We start from the raw sequence: 14,322 nt of genomic DNA, 5'->3' as shown, positions 1-14,322 counted from the left end.
TCAGCTTATCCATTGCAAAACAACTAAATTTTGAAGAACGTGCTGAAGAATATTTAATGACCACTATTGGTTGATTGTCACTTCACTGTTATGTTTGTCTTTTTATTATACTGTCTCATCTTATGCTTGATTTGAATTAGTAAACAGGCTCCACAGAAAGAGCAGTAATAAGCACGTGATCGTTCCATTAGCACAGAGGTTGTGCTAGCTGATACAACTCATCAGCTTTAGTTATGTGTAGACTCTCACAACACTCAAACTTTTTACTTGGCTGATACCTAGACACCTGGATACTGCAGTAGACCCATGAGTTTATTTTAGTGTCTCATGAATAGTGACTTGATATTTGTACATGCTGTACCCTTCCAGCATTATATGGTTTTAAGAATGGAAGAGTAAAGGCTTTGTATATTTCTTTGCAGTTGAGGAAGTATTATCATGTGTAAACTTGTTATGACATGCAGTGAGAAAGAATCATGAACAGGAAAAGCTTCATAGAGAAGTAGCTTGCTTTTTTCAGCAGATGGCAGTATGAGACAAACCTCATGCTACTCTAATCTGGTTTTGTTTCTTGCTGTTAGTCAATTCTCCATGGTTTAAAATAGTGTAGAGCTAGGCTCCCTTACATACTACAGTTCTCACACCAGGCCTGGCTTTTAGGCTCAACTTGAATGTTAAGGCATCATAATGTCCATGAAGCTGGTTGCATTAGGATTCATTGGATCTGAAGCACTGCTGTATAAACATGTGAATCCAAGCCAAGTGTGGAAGTAGCTTGGATGCATGCAGTACTCTGTCAGAACCAACGGGTACCTTAAAATCAGCAGCACTGGGAAGAATCAGAAAGAGTGCAGGTAGCTCTCCCTAGCCAAGGATAGAATAGAGACGAAGCTATTAAGTTCTAGGAGTTGAAAATCATATGTTGTATACCTTGTAAACTGGGTTCCGAGATCATATGTTCACTTACATAAAGCCAGCTGAGATCTGTTCTTAATGTCCTGCTGTAAACTAAGCAACTCGCCATTGGATTTCCCAAAACCTGTCAACATTAAATTGCCTGCACATTCTGTAGTGGGTGCTAGCCTGCCTTTTATATACAAAAGAGCCCAGAGGCTGCTGTAGCTGTACTGTTGTTGGGGGTTGTTTAACCTGGATAAAAGGAGGCTGAGGGGAGACCTTATTGCTCTCTACAACTACCTGGAAGGACGTTGTAGCAAGGTGGGGGTCGGTCTCTTCTCCCAAGTAACAGGCGATAGGACAAGAGGAAATGGCCTCAGGTTGCGCTGGGGGGCTTCAGATTGGATATGAGGAAGAATTTCTTCACCAAAAGGGTTATCAAGCACTGGAACAGGCTGTCCAGGGAGGTGGTTGTGTCACCATCCCTGTAGGTATTTGAAAGATGTTTAGATGTGGCACTTAGGAACATGGTTTAGTGGTGGACTTGGCAATGCTAGGTTAACGGTTTGGCTCAATGATCTTAAAGGTCTTTTCCAACCTAAATAATTCTGTGATCTATGATTGATATTTCTTCAGGAACATTGTTTCATCCCAGCAAGACCTCCCAGCATAAAGCAGAGTGGGTAAGGTCTGACTGTGACATGCTCTGTTGGTACCACAGTTGGACTAATTGATCGGCAGTTCCTTTGGGACTACTGCTAGTTAGTGGAGTTAGGATCCATCCTAAGCCACTAGCAGCCACAGGGAGTGGAAGAGGGCAGAGACAGTTTACAGCTTTACTGATATGTCATCCATCTTCCTGCAGAGGGCTTCTGTTGCAAGGATTACAGTTTTCAGATCCTTCTTTTCTACCAGTGAATAAGATGGAGTGCAATCTAGGAAGTGCTTTGACTGCTGTGGATACGTGGTGTTCACAACATACTAGTGTGGTGGTGGTCTTTAATTTAGAGTTGTGCTGCTTAGTCATTTGTCTCAAACTAGTTTGTTATATCCGTGCAGTCCATGGAGTTCTCTTCAAATAGCATCTTGCTGGTGTTGATAAAAACAAGTGGATGGTAGAAAAATAGTTAGGTCTATATCTATGTGAAAATATATTTCATAAAAATGAGAAATAATTGCTTTACTTTGAGTCTTTAGATGCTGTTTAAAAAAATCTAACTTTTCTCAGAGGCACTGTCCTTCTGAAACACTAAAACGAAACTTCATGGAGATTAAGTTGAAGTGCTTCTTTGTGATCGTAAATATTTAAATAGTCTGTAATATTGCTGGAATTCAGTCTTACAGTTGTAAAGCTGTAGTAACTTGCATGAAGTGAGTCATTTTAACAGGACTTTACAGCTATGGAACAATATTTTGGCTCATGTTACTGAACTTCTGTCATGAATCCTGATTTAAGATCCTGCTGACTATGCTAATTTGTCATGAAAGTGTGGAATGCACCTCCCTTAAAAGAGAGAAGCAGCAATAGGTTTTATTCAGGTATTTTACTTTTTAGGCAAAAGTAATAATTTGACAGAGTTCAATAAATTTGATGAAATTTAACAAAGTTTAACAGTGGTTTACATACAAAGGAAAATTGAGTTAGAATGGTTCATACAGAGATGCAAAAGGGTAAGGCACACCCTTCCATTGAGTCACGAGGTTCAGAGTGGACCCCTTTGCTTTCTAAACTCCTGATAGAGCTTAGGTATGGCCAGGTCTAATCTTAGTCTCAGACTTGGGCAATGGTTTATGTCTAATAGAATTATCTATACAAAGTTTTATAATGATTACTATTTAATAGCTACGTGCATTACTAATGTTCTATTAGTATTAATTCAGCATGCTATCAGTCACTGACCAAAGATCTGCCATTGGTAAAAGGTCTCTCTGGCTTGAGGAGCAACCTTGAGAGGTATCCCAGCTCAAGGAGAGATCACCACCATGCAGCCACGCTGACTAGCAGAGAGAGCTCAAAGAAGGCTCACTTAGATTGTCATACTTATTGAATAAGGTGGTTGACTCATAGTCAAATTACATGCAATGGGAAAGGTATGTGTGAGACTCCTTGTACCCACATCTTTCTCTTCCTTGATAAATGTGTCTTGGAAAAGCCACACACCATTCATGTGTTAATTGCATGATCAGAGTTCCAAACTCATATGCATCAATGCTGGCTGTGTCTTTTGGAAGTACTGGAAACCCACTGCTTTGTGGGTTTCGAGTACTTCACTTTGGTGAGACCCCACCTGGAGTACTGCGTCCAGCTTTGGAGTCCTCAGCACAAGAAGGACATGGACCTGTTGGAGCGGGTCCAGAGGAAGATCACAAAAATGATCAGAGGGCTGGAGCACTCTCTTATGAAGACAGGCTGAGAGAGTTGGGATTGTTCAGCCAGGAGAAGAGAAGGCTCTGGGGAGACCTTATAGTAGCCTTCCGGTATCTGAAGGGGGCTTGTAAGAAAGCTGGAGAGTGACTTTTTAAAAGGGCATCTAGTGATAGGATGAGGGGTAATGGCTTCAAACTGGAAGAGCATAGATTTAGATTGGATATCAGGAAGACATTTTTCACTCTGAGGGTGATGAGGCACTGGCACATGTTGCCCAGGGAAGCTGTGGATGCCCCATTCCTGGAGATGTTCAAGGCCAGGTTGGATGGGGCTTTGAGTAACTTGGTGTAGTGGGAGGTGTCCCTGCTGATTGGAACTGGATGATCTTTAAGGTCCCTTCCAACCCAGACATTCTATGAGTTCTTGTCCCGGCTGCAGCTCAGACCTTCACCTCCTCTGGAGCCTGTACCAAACTACCGCTAGTGTGGTTAAGGGGTCGAGTGCATCCATCACAGCTTCTCATTAACAAACTTCACTGCGTAGTTAGGAAAGGCAGTGTGAGATTTCTCTTCTCAGTTGGCTACTTCTGTTAATAATCAGCCAGCCTTATGTCTCCTGTGTGTGTTTGTATGAGATGTTTCTTCCATCAGTTGCAGTCACCATTATGTAATTATGGCTCTGTCAGTATTTCCAGCCCCCTCCTGGAGGTGGGGAGGGAAAGGATGTGGTAAAGGACACTAAGCACTTGAGAAACAGAGGATATTTTTAAGGGTGGAAATGGAGAAGACACTAGTAAAATATTTGAGCAAGGATAGCACAAAAAGGAAGACCAAGAAGAAGAATACGTGAGGAAGGAGTTCTTTGTCATATTTAAACACAGCAAGGCGTTAGTTTTCATCTTGAAAATGTGTTCAGGTGCAAAAACATTCTCAGTCCGATTTATGAAGGTAGACTGACGCTTTTTCTTTAAAGGGTGAGAAACTGATGGAACTTGAGCATGTGGTCAGTCTCAGTAACTGCAACTCCCAAAGCTCAACTATCAAGGGAAGGGAATTTTTTCCAGAAAACCTGGTGGTTCAATGGATAGAAATAATCAAATTCATTTGACTGAGGAGTCATTAGCTAATCTGTGCCACAGGGACTTTTCTATAACGCTTACTTAGCAGAGCCAAACATCTATGTTCTGCCAAAAATTCCTAAAAGTTAAAGAATTTGGGATTGAAAACATATTTAGTGTTAGTAAAAAGCTTAGTAAAAAGCAAACTTTGTTTATGCTTTCCCTAGCTAGAATACTTTTTTAGTCTTATACTTGAGCAGTCTGACTTCTTCCCTCCCATTTGGGTTATTTTGAAACAAATGTTCCTTGTATTGGTAGGTTTTGTTTTAGTTTTTATAGTAACTAGCTGATGTGGTGATACTTTTTATCATGTGCTAAGACAACTCTGTTTATTGCTGTGCATTTTTAAGAAAGGTAGTTGAGGCTGGTAAGTAAGATGAGTTGGTATGTGAACTTGTTTATAATAAAGCACTTAGTATTTAAATAAGAAAAATATCTAAATAGTGTCAAAACTTGCATACTGTAGAAAAAGATACAGCTTTTTGGGCTTTCCTTTTCCCGTACAGGAATGCCACAAGGCAACCAGTTTGCACCCAAACTATGCAGTTATTTTTAACTTATTCCCCACACACCTTAATGTGTGCCACACTCTGTTTTCATTGTGCTGCAAGCAATGATGGCCCTGTTAAAATTGGAAAGGTTCTTTGCAAGTCATTTCATAGAATCATAGGGTTGGAAGGGACTTTAACTCTCTTCAGAACAGATTTAGATCATAGAGCCTAAAATAAGAGTGGCTTTGGCTTTTCTTTTCCTTGTTACTTTGGGTGTGTGCCACAGCAGGTTTACACTTTGCCATTCTTGCTGAGGGAGTAGTGGATTATTCTGTCGGAAACATTCCTAGGACAGATGCAATGTAAATTATGTTTGTTACAGTCTCTACTTGTTAGAATTTTGTCAGAAGCATTGACAGATTTAAAAGCTGAATTGCTGTCACTTTCAGTAGTGACAAATTATACCTTAATATCACTGTTTTTGTTTACTGTTGATGCTTAGATATCATATTTCTAAGCAGCATCACCGTCAGAGATTGTAGATATTGACAGTTACATCTCTCTAATTCTAGTGCAGCACTTTGGTGCTTTTTTTCTTACGTGTAGCGTGTTACATCCTTGCATATCAACTTTGTAGCATCATGTGAAGAAGTATTAAGACAATAGTCCATTCTGTAATCTTATAACTTAGGTTGTAAAGACAGCATAAAGCTCAGCATGAACGTATTGGTAAAGTCACAGTATGATTTGGCTGTCATATAGTCCATACTAAACCAGCCTCTTTAGCTCACTTCTTGGGACACAATGCAGCATGGAGTTTGTGCAACACTAGTTGCTGTTTGTCAGAATACCTCTTACTTCATCCATAGCTTATTCTTCATGTAATATAACACTGGAAGGGTCATCAGACTTCTTTTTTTGTCTTAACTTTTTTCCTCAAGATGACAATGCTAAAATGACAAAGTGGATTTAAAGATAATTTGACATAAGGCACAGTTGGATCTAGAAGGTCACATATCATTTCATGTAATGAATAAGGATTTTGTATAATTCACTTAGTCTGCATAAGCAAAATAAAACCAAATTGAGTGAGGGTTAAGTATGAACTATTGCATGATTCCATCGTAAATCAAGTTTAACTGGGGAAGAATAGGATTAAATTCATATGGTAGTTTCACAAGCACGTGATCTGTTATGTTCAGATAGATGTAGGTTATGTCACATGACTGGTTACTTGCACATAGATAATCTCATCTATCACTTTTTATTCCCTAAATATATCAGTCGTGCAACTCTTCAAATCTTATCCTTTCTCTCCATTTCTATTGAGAAGTAGAAGAAACAGTGATCTTATCCCTCATTTTTTCAAGGCTTTGTATAGCTTGAGGCTTAAGTCCAAGAATAGAGGCCTGAGTTACCAAGGTAATATGAACAATTACACTGAGAAAAAGAGCAGCTGTGGCTTTTTTGCAAACCTTCACCAAAGTTATGTCTACAAAGTAGCCAGTTAAAAGTCTGCATAAAGGGCTGAATGTAACAAAGAGGGTGGATGTCTGTGTGTTGTGGCAGAAAACTCATTACCAATGCCTTAAGTGTCATAAAGCTGTATGAACATTAAGCCTTCATTATTAAAGCTAATCCTTTTCTACTTTTCAAAATGAAGTGTTTTGTTTTTTAAAAATAAAATAAGTTTTTCTTTAATCTGTTTGTGGCTATTTGGATTCTTCACCTGCATCATGGATGTAATAATTCATAGCAATCTTGTAAAGAATCATTAACTTGTTGGTCAGAGCTCTTGAGTTAAAAAGGGTTTTGTTTTGTCTTGTGTAGCTTTTAACTAAGAACTTTATTCCATTTGTTCTGCACCAACAACTGCTTTCCGTTTGTTTTGCCTCTTAATAATGTTACTTCCCTCTGCCTTTTCCAACTGTGATGACAAGTTTTCTATTATGTTTATTTCTCTTAGAGTGTGAATATAGAGAAGCTGCAGGGGACATCCATCAACATATCTACTGAAGATGGGCTGCTGAAAACTAAGTATCTCTATGCAGAATCATCATCTCTGTCTTCAGTAGCTGGTGATATTCTGCTGGGAAGTATTCATGGTAAGGAGGAAATACTGTCACATGGTTAGGGCAATACTATCACAAATTTAGCTCCTTTGACGGTGTTCGTAATGTTCACAGTAACGAACGGACTAATGCTATAGACTACCACTGAATCAACTGTGCACAGTATATGAACAAAAGAGTTCTGTATTTGTTAGAGACTAAATTGATGATATACCATATAGCATACTGTATTTATTTTTACAAACAATTGTATAAGCACACTCATGAAAAAGCAAAAGGTGTGTATTATAGGAAACAAATATATCGCACATACTAAGGATGTCAAAATATTTTAAAATTTGGCAATGAAAATTAATACTAAAAGTAGTATACTTGTATTTTCCACCCTTTTTTTTTTTTCTTCATAGGAGAAGTAACTTTTACAGCATCTACTAAGAACTATGGTAGAACTCAGTTGTATTGCTAAGTTTTTAGCAGAAATGGTCTGTGTGTGCTAGCACCTTATACTAATAGTGGTGACAGTTTATGTTCTTTGACTGGGGTGAAAAAAGTCTGTAATAATCCACCTTTTACTGTCCTTTGTCTAGAACTAAAAGTAATTAATTTGAGTGTCTTTTGTATAAACAACAGTCAGAGTTGGAATCTGGTGTGGTTTTCTAATTTAACAAAATTCCCACTGAATTTTGACTGTGCTGTAATGTGTTTGTGGTGATTCAACATTAAGTAAAACAAACTGGAGGATGCACAAAGAGTGAAAATTACTCAGGTCAGTCAGAGTTCCAGATTTCCAGATATATACCTTATAAACAAATTGCTGCAATTTCTTAGCAATTTTGTGTCGTCATCTTTCTTCAGAAATGGCTCTTGGTTCTTACTTAAAGGAGCAACTCCTTTGTGCATTTAGAGTAGACTTTAGGCTGGTTTCTAAACCTGTTAGGTAAAGTTCACTTCAGCATGCGTAGCCAGAAATAAGATTTTAAATTATTTTTTTTCTTCTTGTTGTTATTGTATTTTTCTAACACGTAGACTATATCGTTACTGGTATTTCTGTCTGATAAGTTGTTTTGTTTGGGGATTTTTTTCTAACTTCAAACCCATATAATGATACTGTGGAATGATCACTTGTGAGCACGTTGATGCCTCTGTGCCCATCCGAAAGTTTATTTTTGTTTTCTTGATACAAAAATGAAATAACTGCTATAGTCAGTGACTTAATTCCTTAGTAATGCCTCATTGTCATTTAACTGAACAATGATGTGAAAACAAATAGAGTTGCATCCAAATTATACAGATATTTCTTAAGTTACTTCAGTGTTATTTTCATGAGCTGTCTACTAAATGGATCTGGAACACCTAACATCACTTTAGCTGTTTCTTTGCTTGGTACTTCTGTTTTTTCAGAAAAATATTTTTGGCAAAACATCATGCTTCTCAATCATGCTTTAGTAGTAAGAGCAAATATTTTTAAAGTGTTTAAAATTATTATATTGCATATGTATACACGTATTAGCAGAAAAGATAAACTCCTATTCTAATTTTATGTTAGGAAAAAAATTGATCACTTCTAGTCTTTGCTCATGGGGTAGCTCAATTTTAGTAGTAGTTTTGTTTGTAAACACTTTAACAGATTGCTTCTTGGGCAATTAAGCCCACTATTTTCCCTATAACTGACAATATCCTGATATTATACTTGGCATTAAATCATCACATCTGTGCACAAAACTGAGCTAGGCTTCATTGCTTTTGAATGGAGAACTTTGAGGTCAGGGCAACACAAACTTTACAAACGTGCCTGAGACCCATTTTGTAGTTGAAACTCGAGCTGTACAATTCCAACGCTGTCAGCTTGAGTGCAAACCTGGCTTGGGAAGGGCCTGAATGGAATTAAAATTAGGACCTGAAAGACTAAAACTGACTCTGTGTAGAAACACTATAGTGATTCTGTATTGGAGTCCTTAAGCAATTCTGTCACAGTGACACTGTCTTCAATATTCTTGCTGTCCACTGCCTCAGATTATGGAGGCATGAGCATATAATCAGAAGTTAAATTTTCTTTGTTGTCATAAAAAACAAGCAGACAAAAAAACCCCACCAGCATGCTACTAACAAACTACAGACAAAAGATTGTCTGAGCCTTTATATTTTTAAAGAAAGCGAGTGTATATTGTGTGCACCATGTATTTAACATTATTGAAACTGGTATTTCTGCTATAGAACAAAAATTACTGCTGTGGTTTTTTTATGGAATGATGGTATCACTGTTAGCAGGATGAATACAAATGGTAGTTTGAACATTTGACTTTTAAGTTAAGTTTAGCTCACTTCTTAATGTCTGCTAGATTTCTCTTCTTGCAGTGCATAATTGTGTTTGTACTGTACTAGCAATTTAAAAACTTAATAGAATTTAAGATTATACTTAAAGGTATCTTTCTTACGCATTTTCATATTAAAATTACTATCTCTGAAAAGGTGTGTGTTACGCACTACAAGGAATTGGAGTATTGCAGTCTCAAAATAACAAAATAGCTTGCATTTTGCCGGTACGGTTTCATGTAAAATCTAAGTAATTCATATATCCAATAAGAAAACTAGATTGAAGTGTCCAGAAATGGACTGCTCCCAGCATATGTCTCAGTTCTGGAGTCACTAAAATATTTAAGATGCCCTTATAATGGGGGATTAAGATATCTGTGGAAATATCAGTGAGTACACGTGGCTTTTTCTATAGACTGACCCACAAGTGAAGGGAAGGGGGTAAATGGTCCCTACTGAATCTAATCAGTCTTGCCAAGAAAAAAAGAAAAGGTAATGGTAAGAGGATATGAATATAGGTATTTTTAATTGCTCTTTTGCATGCTTCATACTTCTACAGCAAATGAGTAATGCACTATTTTGAAGAAGTTGGTTTTGAGTCATTTTAATCAGTTTCTGTAAGAGGCATTACACATGTCAGATTCTATTAAGCTTTCTAGTTGACACTTAAAAACCAAAAGGACAGCAGCTCTGAAACTGAGAAATATCCTACTTGATCCAAGGGGCAATAACGTTGTAGTGAAACTTCTCCACAGAGGCGCACATAGGAGAAAAAAGAAACCCCTCTTTGTAGCTGTGCCAAAGTCTTGGATTGAATTGCATTAATTATTAATTTATTTTATGCACAAAGTAGTTTAGGTTGAAGAGTTTGACATCTAGTCCAAACCAGTGCTTAAAGTGGGCTCAATTAGAGCAAACTGGCTCATGGCCTTGTCTGGCTGAGTTTTGAATATTCTCAGTGACAGAGATTGCATGACCTTTCTCAGTGACTTGTTCCAGTCCTGATTTATCCTTCTGGTGGGGAAAAAAAACTTTTATTTTTTTAATCATAATTTCCATTATGGCAACTTGTAACCATTATCCCTTCTTCTTGCTGCATCACCATGAGAAGAATCTGTCTCTTTTCTCTATACCCTCCCATTAGGTAGCTGAAGACCACAACAAGATTCTTCCTCAGCCTTCTCCTTTTAGAGCAAAACAAACCCAGCTTCTGTAGCGTGCCGTGGACCCCTGATCTTCTCAATACCCTTCTCTGGTCTCACTTCAGTACACCAGTGACTTTCTTGACTGGAAAGCCCAAAATTGGACACAATATTCCAAATGCAGTCTCACAAGAGGGCATTGCCTGCTGGCTATACTCTTAATCATACAGCTCAGTATGCAGTTGACCTTCTTTACTGGTTTGTACTGAAGATGGTGTCCATCAAGATGCAGGTCCTTCCCTCTAAAGCTTCTTTGCAAACAGTCAGCACTTAATTCTTACTGCCTTACAGGGTTGATTTGTCTCATGGGCAGGACTTCATATTTGGCTTTGACGTTTTCTTCTGTCATAGTCTAGTGGCTATTTCATTATGTGAGAGAATCACACTGGAAAACATGGTTATTGAAGCTACTTTATATATTTACACGCTAATTAACATATAGAAAAAGGTGAACATATAGCTGCCTTATTCACGTCGCTGTCAGGATAAGACAAAATAGAAATCTGCAATGTTTCAACAGTAGTACAATATAATGCTTGAGCTTAGCACTCTATAATCCCTTCTGAAAAGAATCTGATATACCAAAGTATGTTCCATAAATTTCAGCTGTGTTTCTGCATTTCACTGTATATAAAGTGGGATTGTAGAAACTAATTTTATTTTCATTCCCTTTCAGTCATGTCTCTAGTCTGATGCAAACTTAAAATGCAAAGTCATAGTGGTAAAAAAGCTGCATGGTGGTTTATTTGCTTTTTCTGTGCATCAAAATAACCCTGCCACCTCGAGAGCCTTCAAGACAAATTGAAGGAATGGAAATAATACAATGTAAAGTGACGCCTTTATTTATAGCCCCAACCTCCTGGTCCTATGCTGCTCCTGACTTGCAATACCATAGTTTGAAGTTCTTTAGTGTTTATGGAAAAGCAAATCTTCTACACAATAGAAAAGATAACTGTTTCTTTAGAAGCAATGAAAAGAGAAACGCTAAGCCACTGTCATCAATATTGTGTTAAAACTGTTATATTTTGGACTTCATAGTATTGCACCACAATGCTGACGTCAGTTGGATGTAATAATCAAACTAGCAATTCCCTCTAGTCAGGTCTTTCTCTCTTTGCCCTTGACATGTCCAAAAAATACTTGGCTAGCTTAAAAATTGTTAGTCAAGCGTTGGTCTTCATGGAAAAAGTACGTGACCAAAAGTATGCTTCTGTGCACTGTCTGTAGACACTGCAGGTCCCAACACAGCAGGGCATTCCTATCTGCTTTAAAAGCAACTTTTGTTCTAGCTAAATGTTTGAGGTGAGCCTAATCACACTAATATGTTTACATTACACAACATTAGTCGTACCTGCCATATAAGGTTGTGGTTAATAGGAGTTTGATTTGCGAATGTTTAATATTTTTCAAGGACCTGCTTATCAAAACAGGAAACAAAAAACCCAGAAAAACAAAGAACAGACCAACAAATCCACAAGTCCCAGGGTATGATCTAGCTTCAGCCCCATGGGAGTTGCTAGCTGACAAAACCCTAGGCTTTTTTTGTGGGTTGTACAAAAATAAGTACTAGTCATGATAAAATGGGGAAAAGGGTGGGATAATTATAGTGTGCCTTTTAAAAACAGCAAACAGTAAAGCCAAACATCTTTCAAGTCCATTGAAATGTGGTTTTGTTTCGACTCTGATTTTCAGAACCCTTAAATATTTTGTACAGTATGTGCTTGAAATGATGAATTAAAGACTATTGATGATAGGCTGCTCTTCTAGCTTTTAGCCCACAGACCATTAAGAAAAACACTACAGGTCGTATACAGTGGAATGCATTCTACCCTAATGGCTGTTTGCTGCTGTGTAATTACAGAAGATGGGAGCAGAGCTTTATTTTTTTGCAAATTTTGAAGGCCTCTTCCAAAAAATCTGAAAATTTTTGTATTACTAAATTATTGCGATAAACCTTAAGTTTTAATCTGGTGTCCTTCTGGGAGGATGAGGGGGTGGCAGAAATGAAATGATGTGGTTTAGTTTTTTAATTTAAAGCATTTTTAGTGAGGCAATTATACACGTGTAACATGTGGGACTATGGAAGTTTCTACCAACTGTTAGTAGCATAGATGGCTTTTCTGTTATGAGGTACATCTGTCTTCCTTCCAGATTCTCTCGATGCCATAGGTAAAGGGGAAGAGTATGTATTTTGAGATTTTTAAGGCTAAAACACTGGTGCCTGTTCAGAGTAATGTAAGTTCAGTAGGAAACCATTCTACATTTTGTGCGTTACACACTCTTTTGTTTGATGTTCTCCAGTTTGTCCAACACACTCAGATCTCACTGAAGTCAATGAAAAGCATTAACAAGGGGATGTCATGCACATAAGAATAAGTTTGGAGGGAGTGGGTAGTGTTCAGTGAGGCCAGGAAGGAGCCTTTGAGGATAAAGCAAAAAATCTCCTTGTGCTGGGTGGGAGGGGAGTGTGTATGTATGTGGAAAGAGGAAAATAGAAACTGTTTATGTTACTCACCTATTTAACTACTTAAATCATCCACAGTGCTGTTGTAGGCATCAGAGCAATTGGGGGGGGGGGGGGGAGGGGGGTAAAAGGCCCAAAATAAAATAAGAAAATATTCTGCTTTAGCCTCGCAATGCCTCTCTGCTTTTCTCTGCCTCGCATCCAGTCTGTGTCTTTAAGCTTTACTCAGAGTGTTTTTATTGTCTGGAATCATTTCGTCGTTACTCACATGTGCTGAGATTTTTGTTTGTAAAGCAATAATATTCAAGCAATATAACTGGTTTATGCTATTTTGCTTTTATATGCAAATCAGATGTAATAATACAACTATAATGCCCTTGTATAGGATCACATTACTTTAGCCTTTTTTATGATTTCAGAAATCAGTTAAATAATATTCTTTTAACACTTCTTTCCCCTTTTCTTTTCCTAATAGGTAACACCAGCCTTCAGACCAAAACAGGGAGTATCACAGTAGGTAGGTTCTGCCCTCTCTCTGAGGTATCTCTTCTCTAACTCTTCCCTTCTCCTTCCTAAAAGCTAAATATTCCTGGGGAAAATAAAAAAGAGGTGATTCCTCAAGGATATTTTTGCCCTCTTTTCCTTTTGGGAGTAGCATTGATAGCTCTGTAGCTGAAGGCAATCCTTTCCCAATGTGACTGTCAGCCTTTTGCAGTTTGGCAAGGCACGCTGCTTTTGATAGCTTTTGATACCACAGTACCTGCTAGGCTCTGCACAAGTTAGACTGAGTCTAGGTGTCATCTTTTAGATTAAGTTGGAATAAAAGGACGTGAGAAAACAGTAAGCATAGATCAAATGCAGTTATTTTGCCTTTAACCTAGTTCTCTATCTTACATTTGTTGATACCAATGATTAGCTATGTTTAATTTTTATATCACAAAGCATTAATCATTGATATATTACATATTTGTGGGGGAAGCCTTGTGATAATTTAAACAACATTTCCAAACTATTATGCTGATTGTTGTTTTCCCTTCAGAAATAAAAATGGCTCATAAATCTTCTTTCAGGAGCTTGAGCTTTTGTACAATGAGAAAACTCAGAGTTACCAACTATGGTGTACATTATATCAGTTGCATTTTATAGTACATCAGCATAAGAGCGAGAAACTCAAATTCTGGTTACTTCTATGGCAGAAAATTGAAGTAACAGAATCATAGACAAGGCTCAGTGTCTCACGAATGTACGTAGAAGGTTTTCCCCTTCTGTAAATAAACTTGGCTATAGCTCCAAATCTCAAAGACTTTTGCTAATGGTAGTAACTATAGTCACTTCTTAAGCATTGTTCAGGGATGATCTGTACTGTTACAACTCTTATTTTTCTAAGCAATCTATATT

The 14,322-nt window shown here is 37.7% G+C and overlaps 1 protein-coding gene across 1 annotated transcript in view; it reads left to right on the top strand.

Annotated features, from left to right (window-relative positions):
• FAM185A (family with sequence similarity 185 member A) overlaps positions 1–14,322 on the top strand; it is a 48,219-nt gene that overhangs the window by 13,441 nt on the left and 20,456 nt on the right. Inside the window, exons 4-5 of the mRNA XM_054202308.1 lie at positions 6,840–6,978; positions 13,400–13,441. Coding sequence (XP_054058283.1) covers positions 6,840–6,978; positions 13,400–13,441 — 181 coding nt within the window. The remainder of the gene's footprint in view (positions 1–6,839; positions 6,979–13,399; positions 13,442–14,322) is intronic.

The sequence above is a fragment of the Rissa tridactyla genome, chromosome 1, assembly GCF_028500815.1.
Source record: "Rissa tridactyla isolate bRisTri1 chromosome 1, bRisTri1.patW.cur.20221130, whole genome shotgun sequence".
In the NCBI taxonomy this organism is placed as follows: Eukaryota; Metazoa; Chordata; class Aves; order Charadriiformes; family Laridae; genus Rissa; species Rissa tridactyla.
The sequence above is the reverse complement of the archived record's forward strand: the minus strand, read 5'-3'. Positions and strand labels throughout refer to the sequence as shown.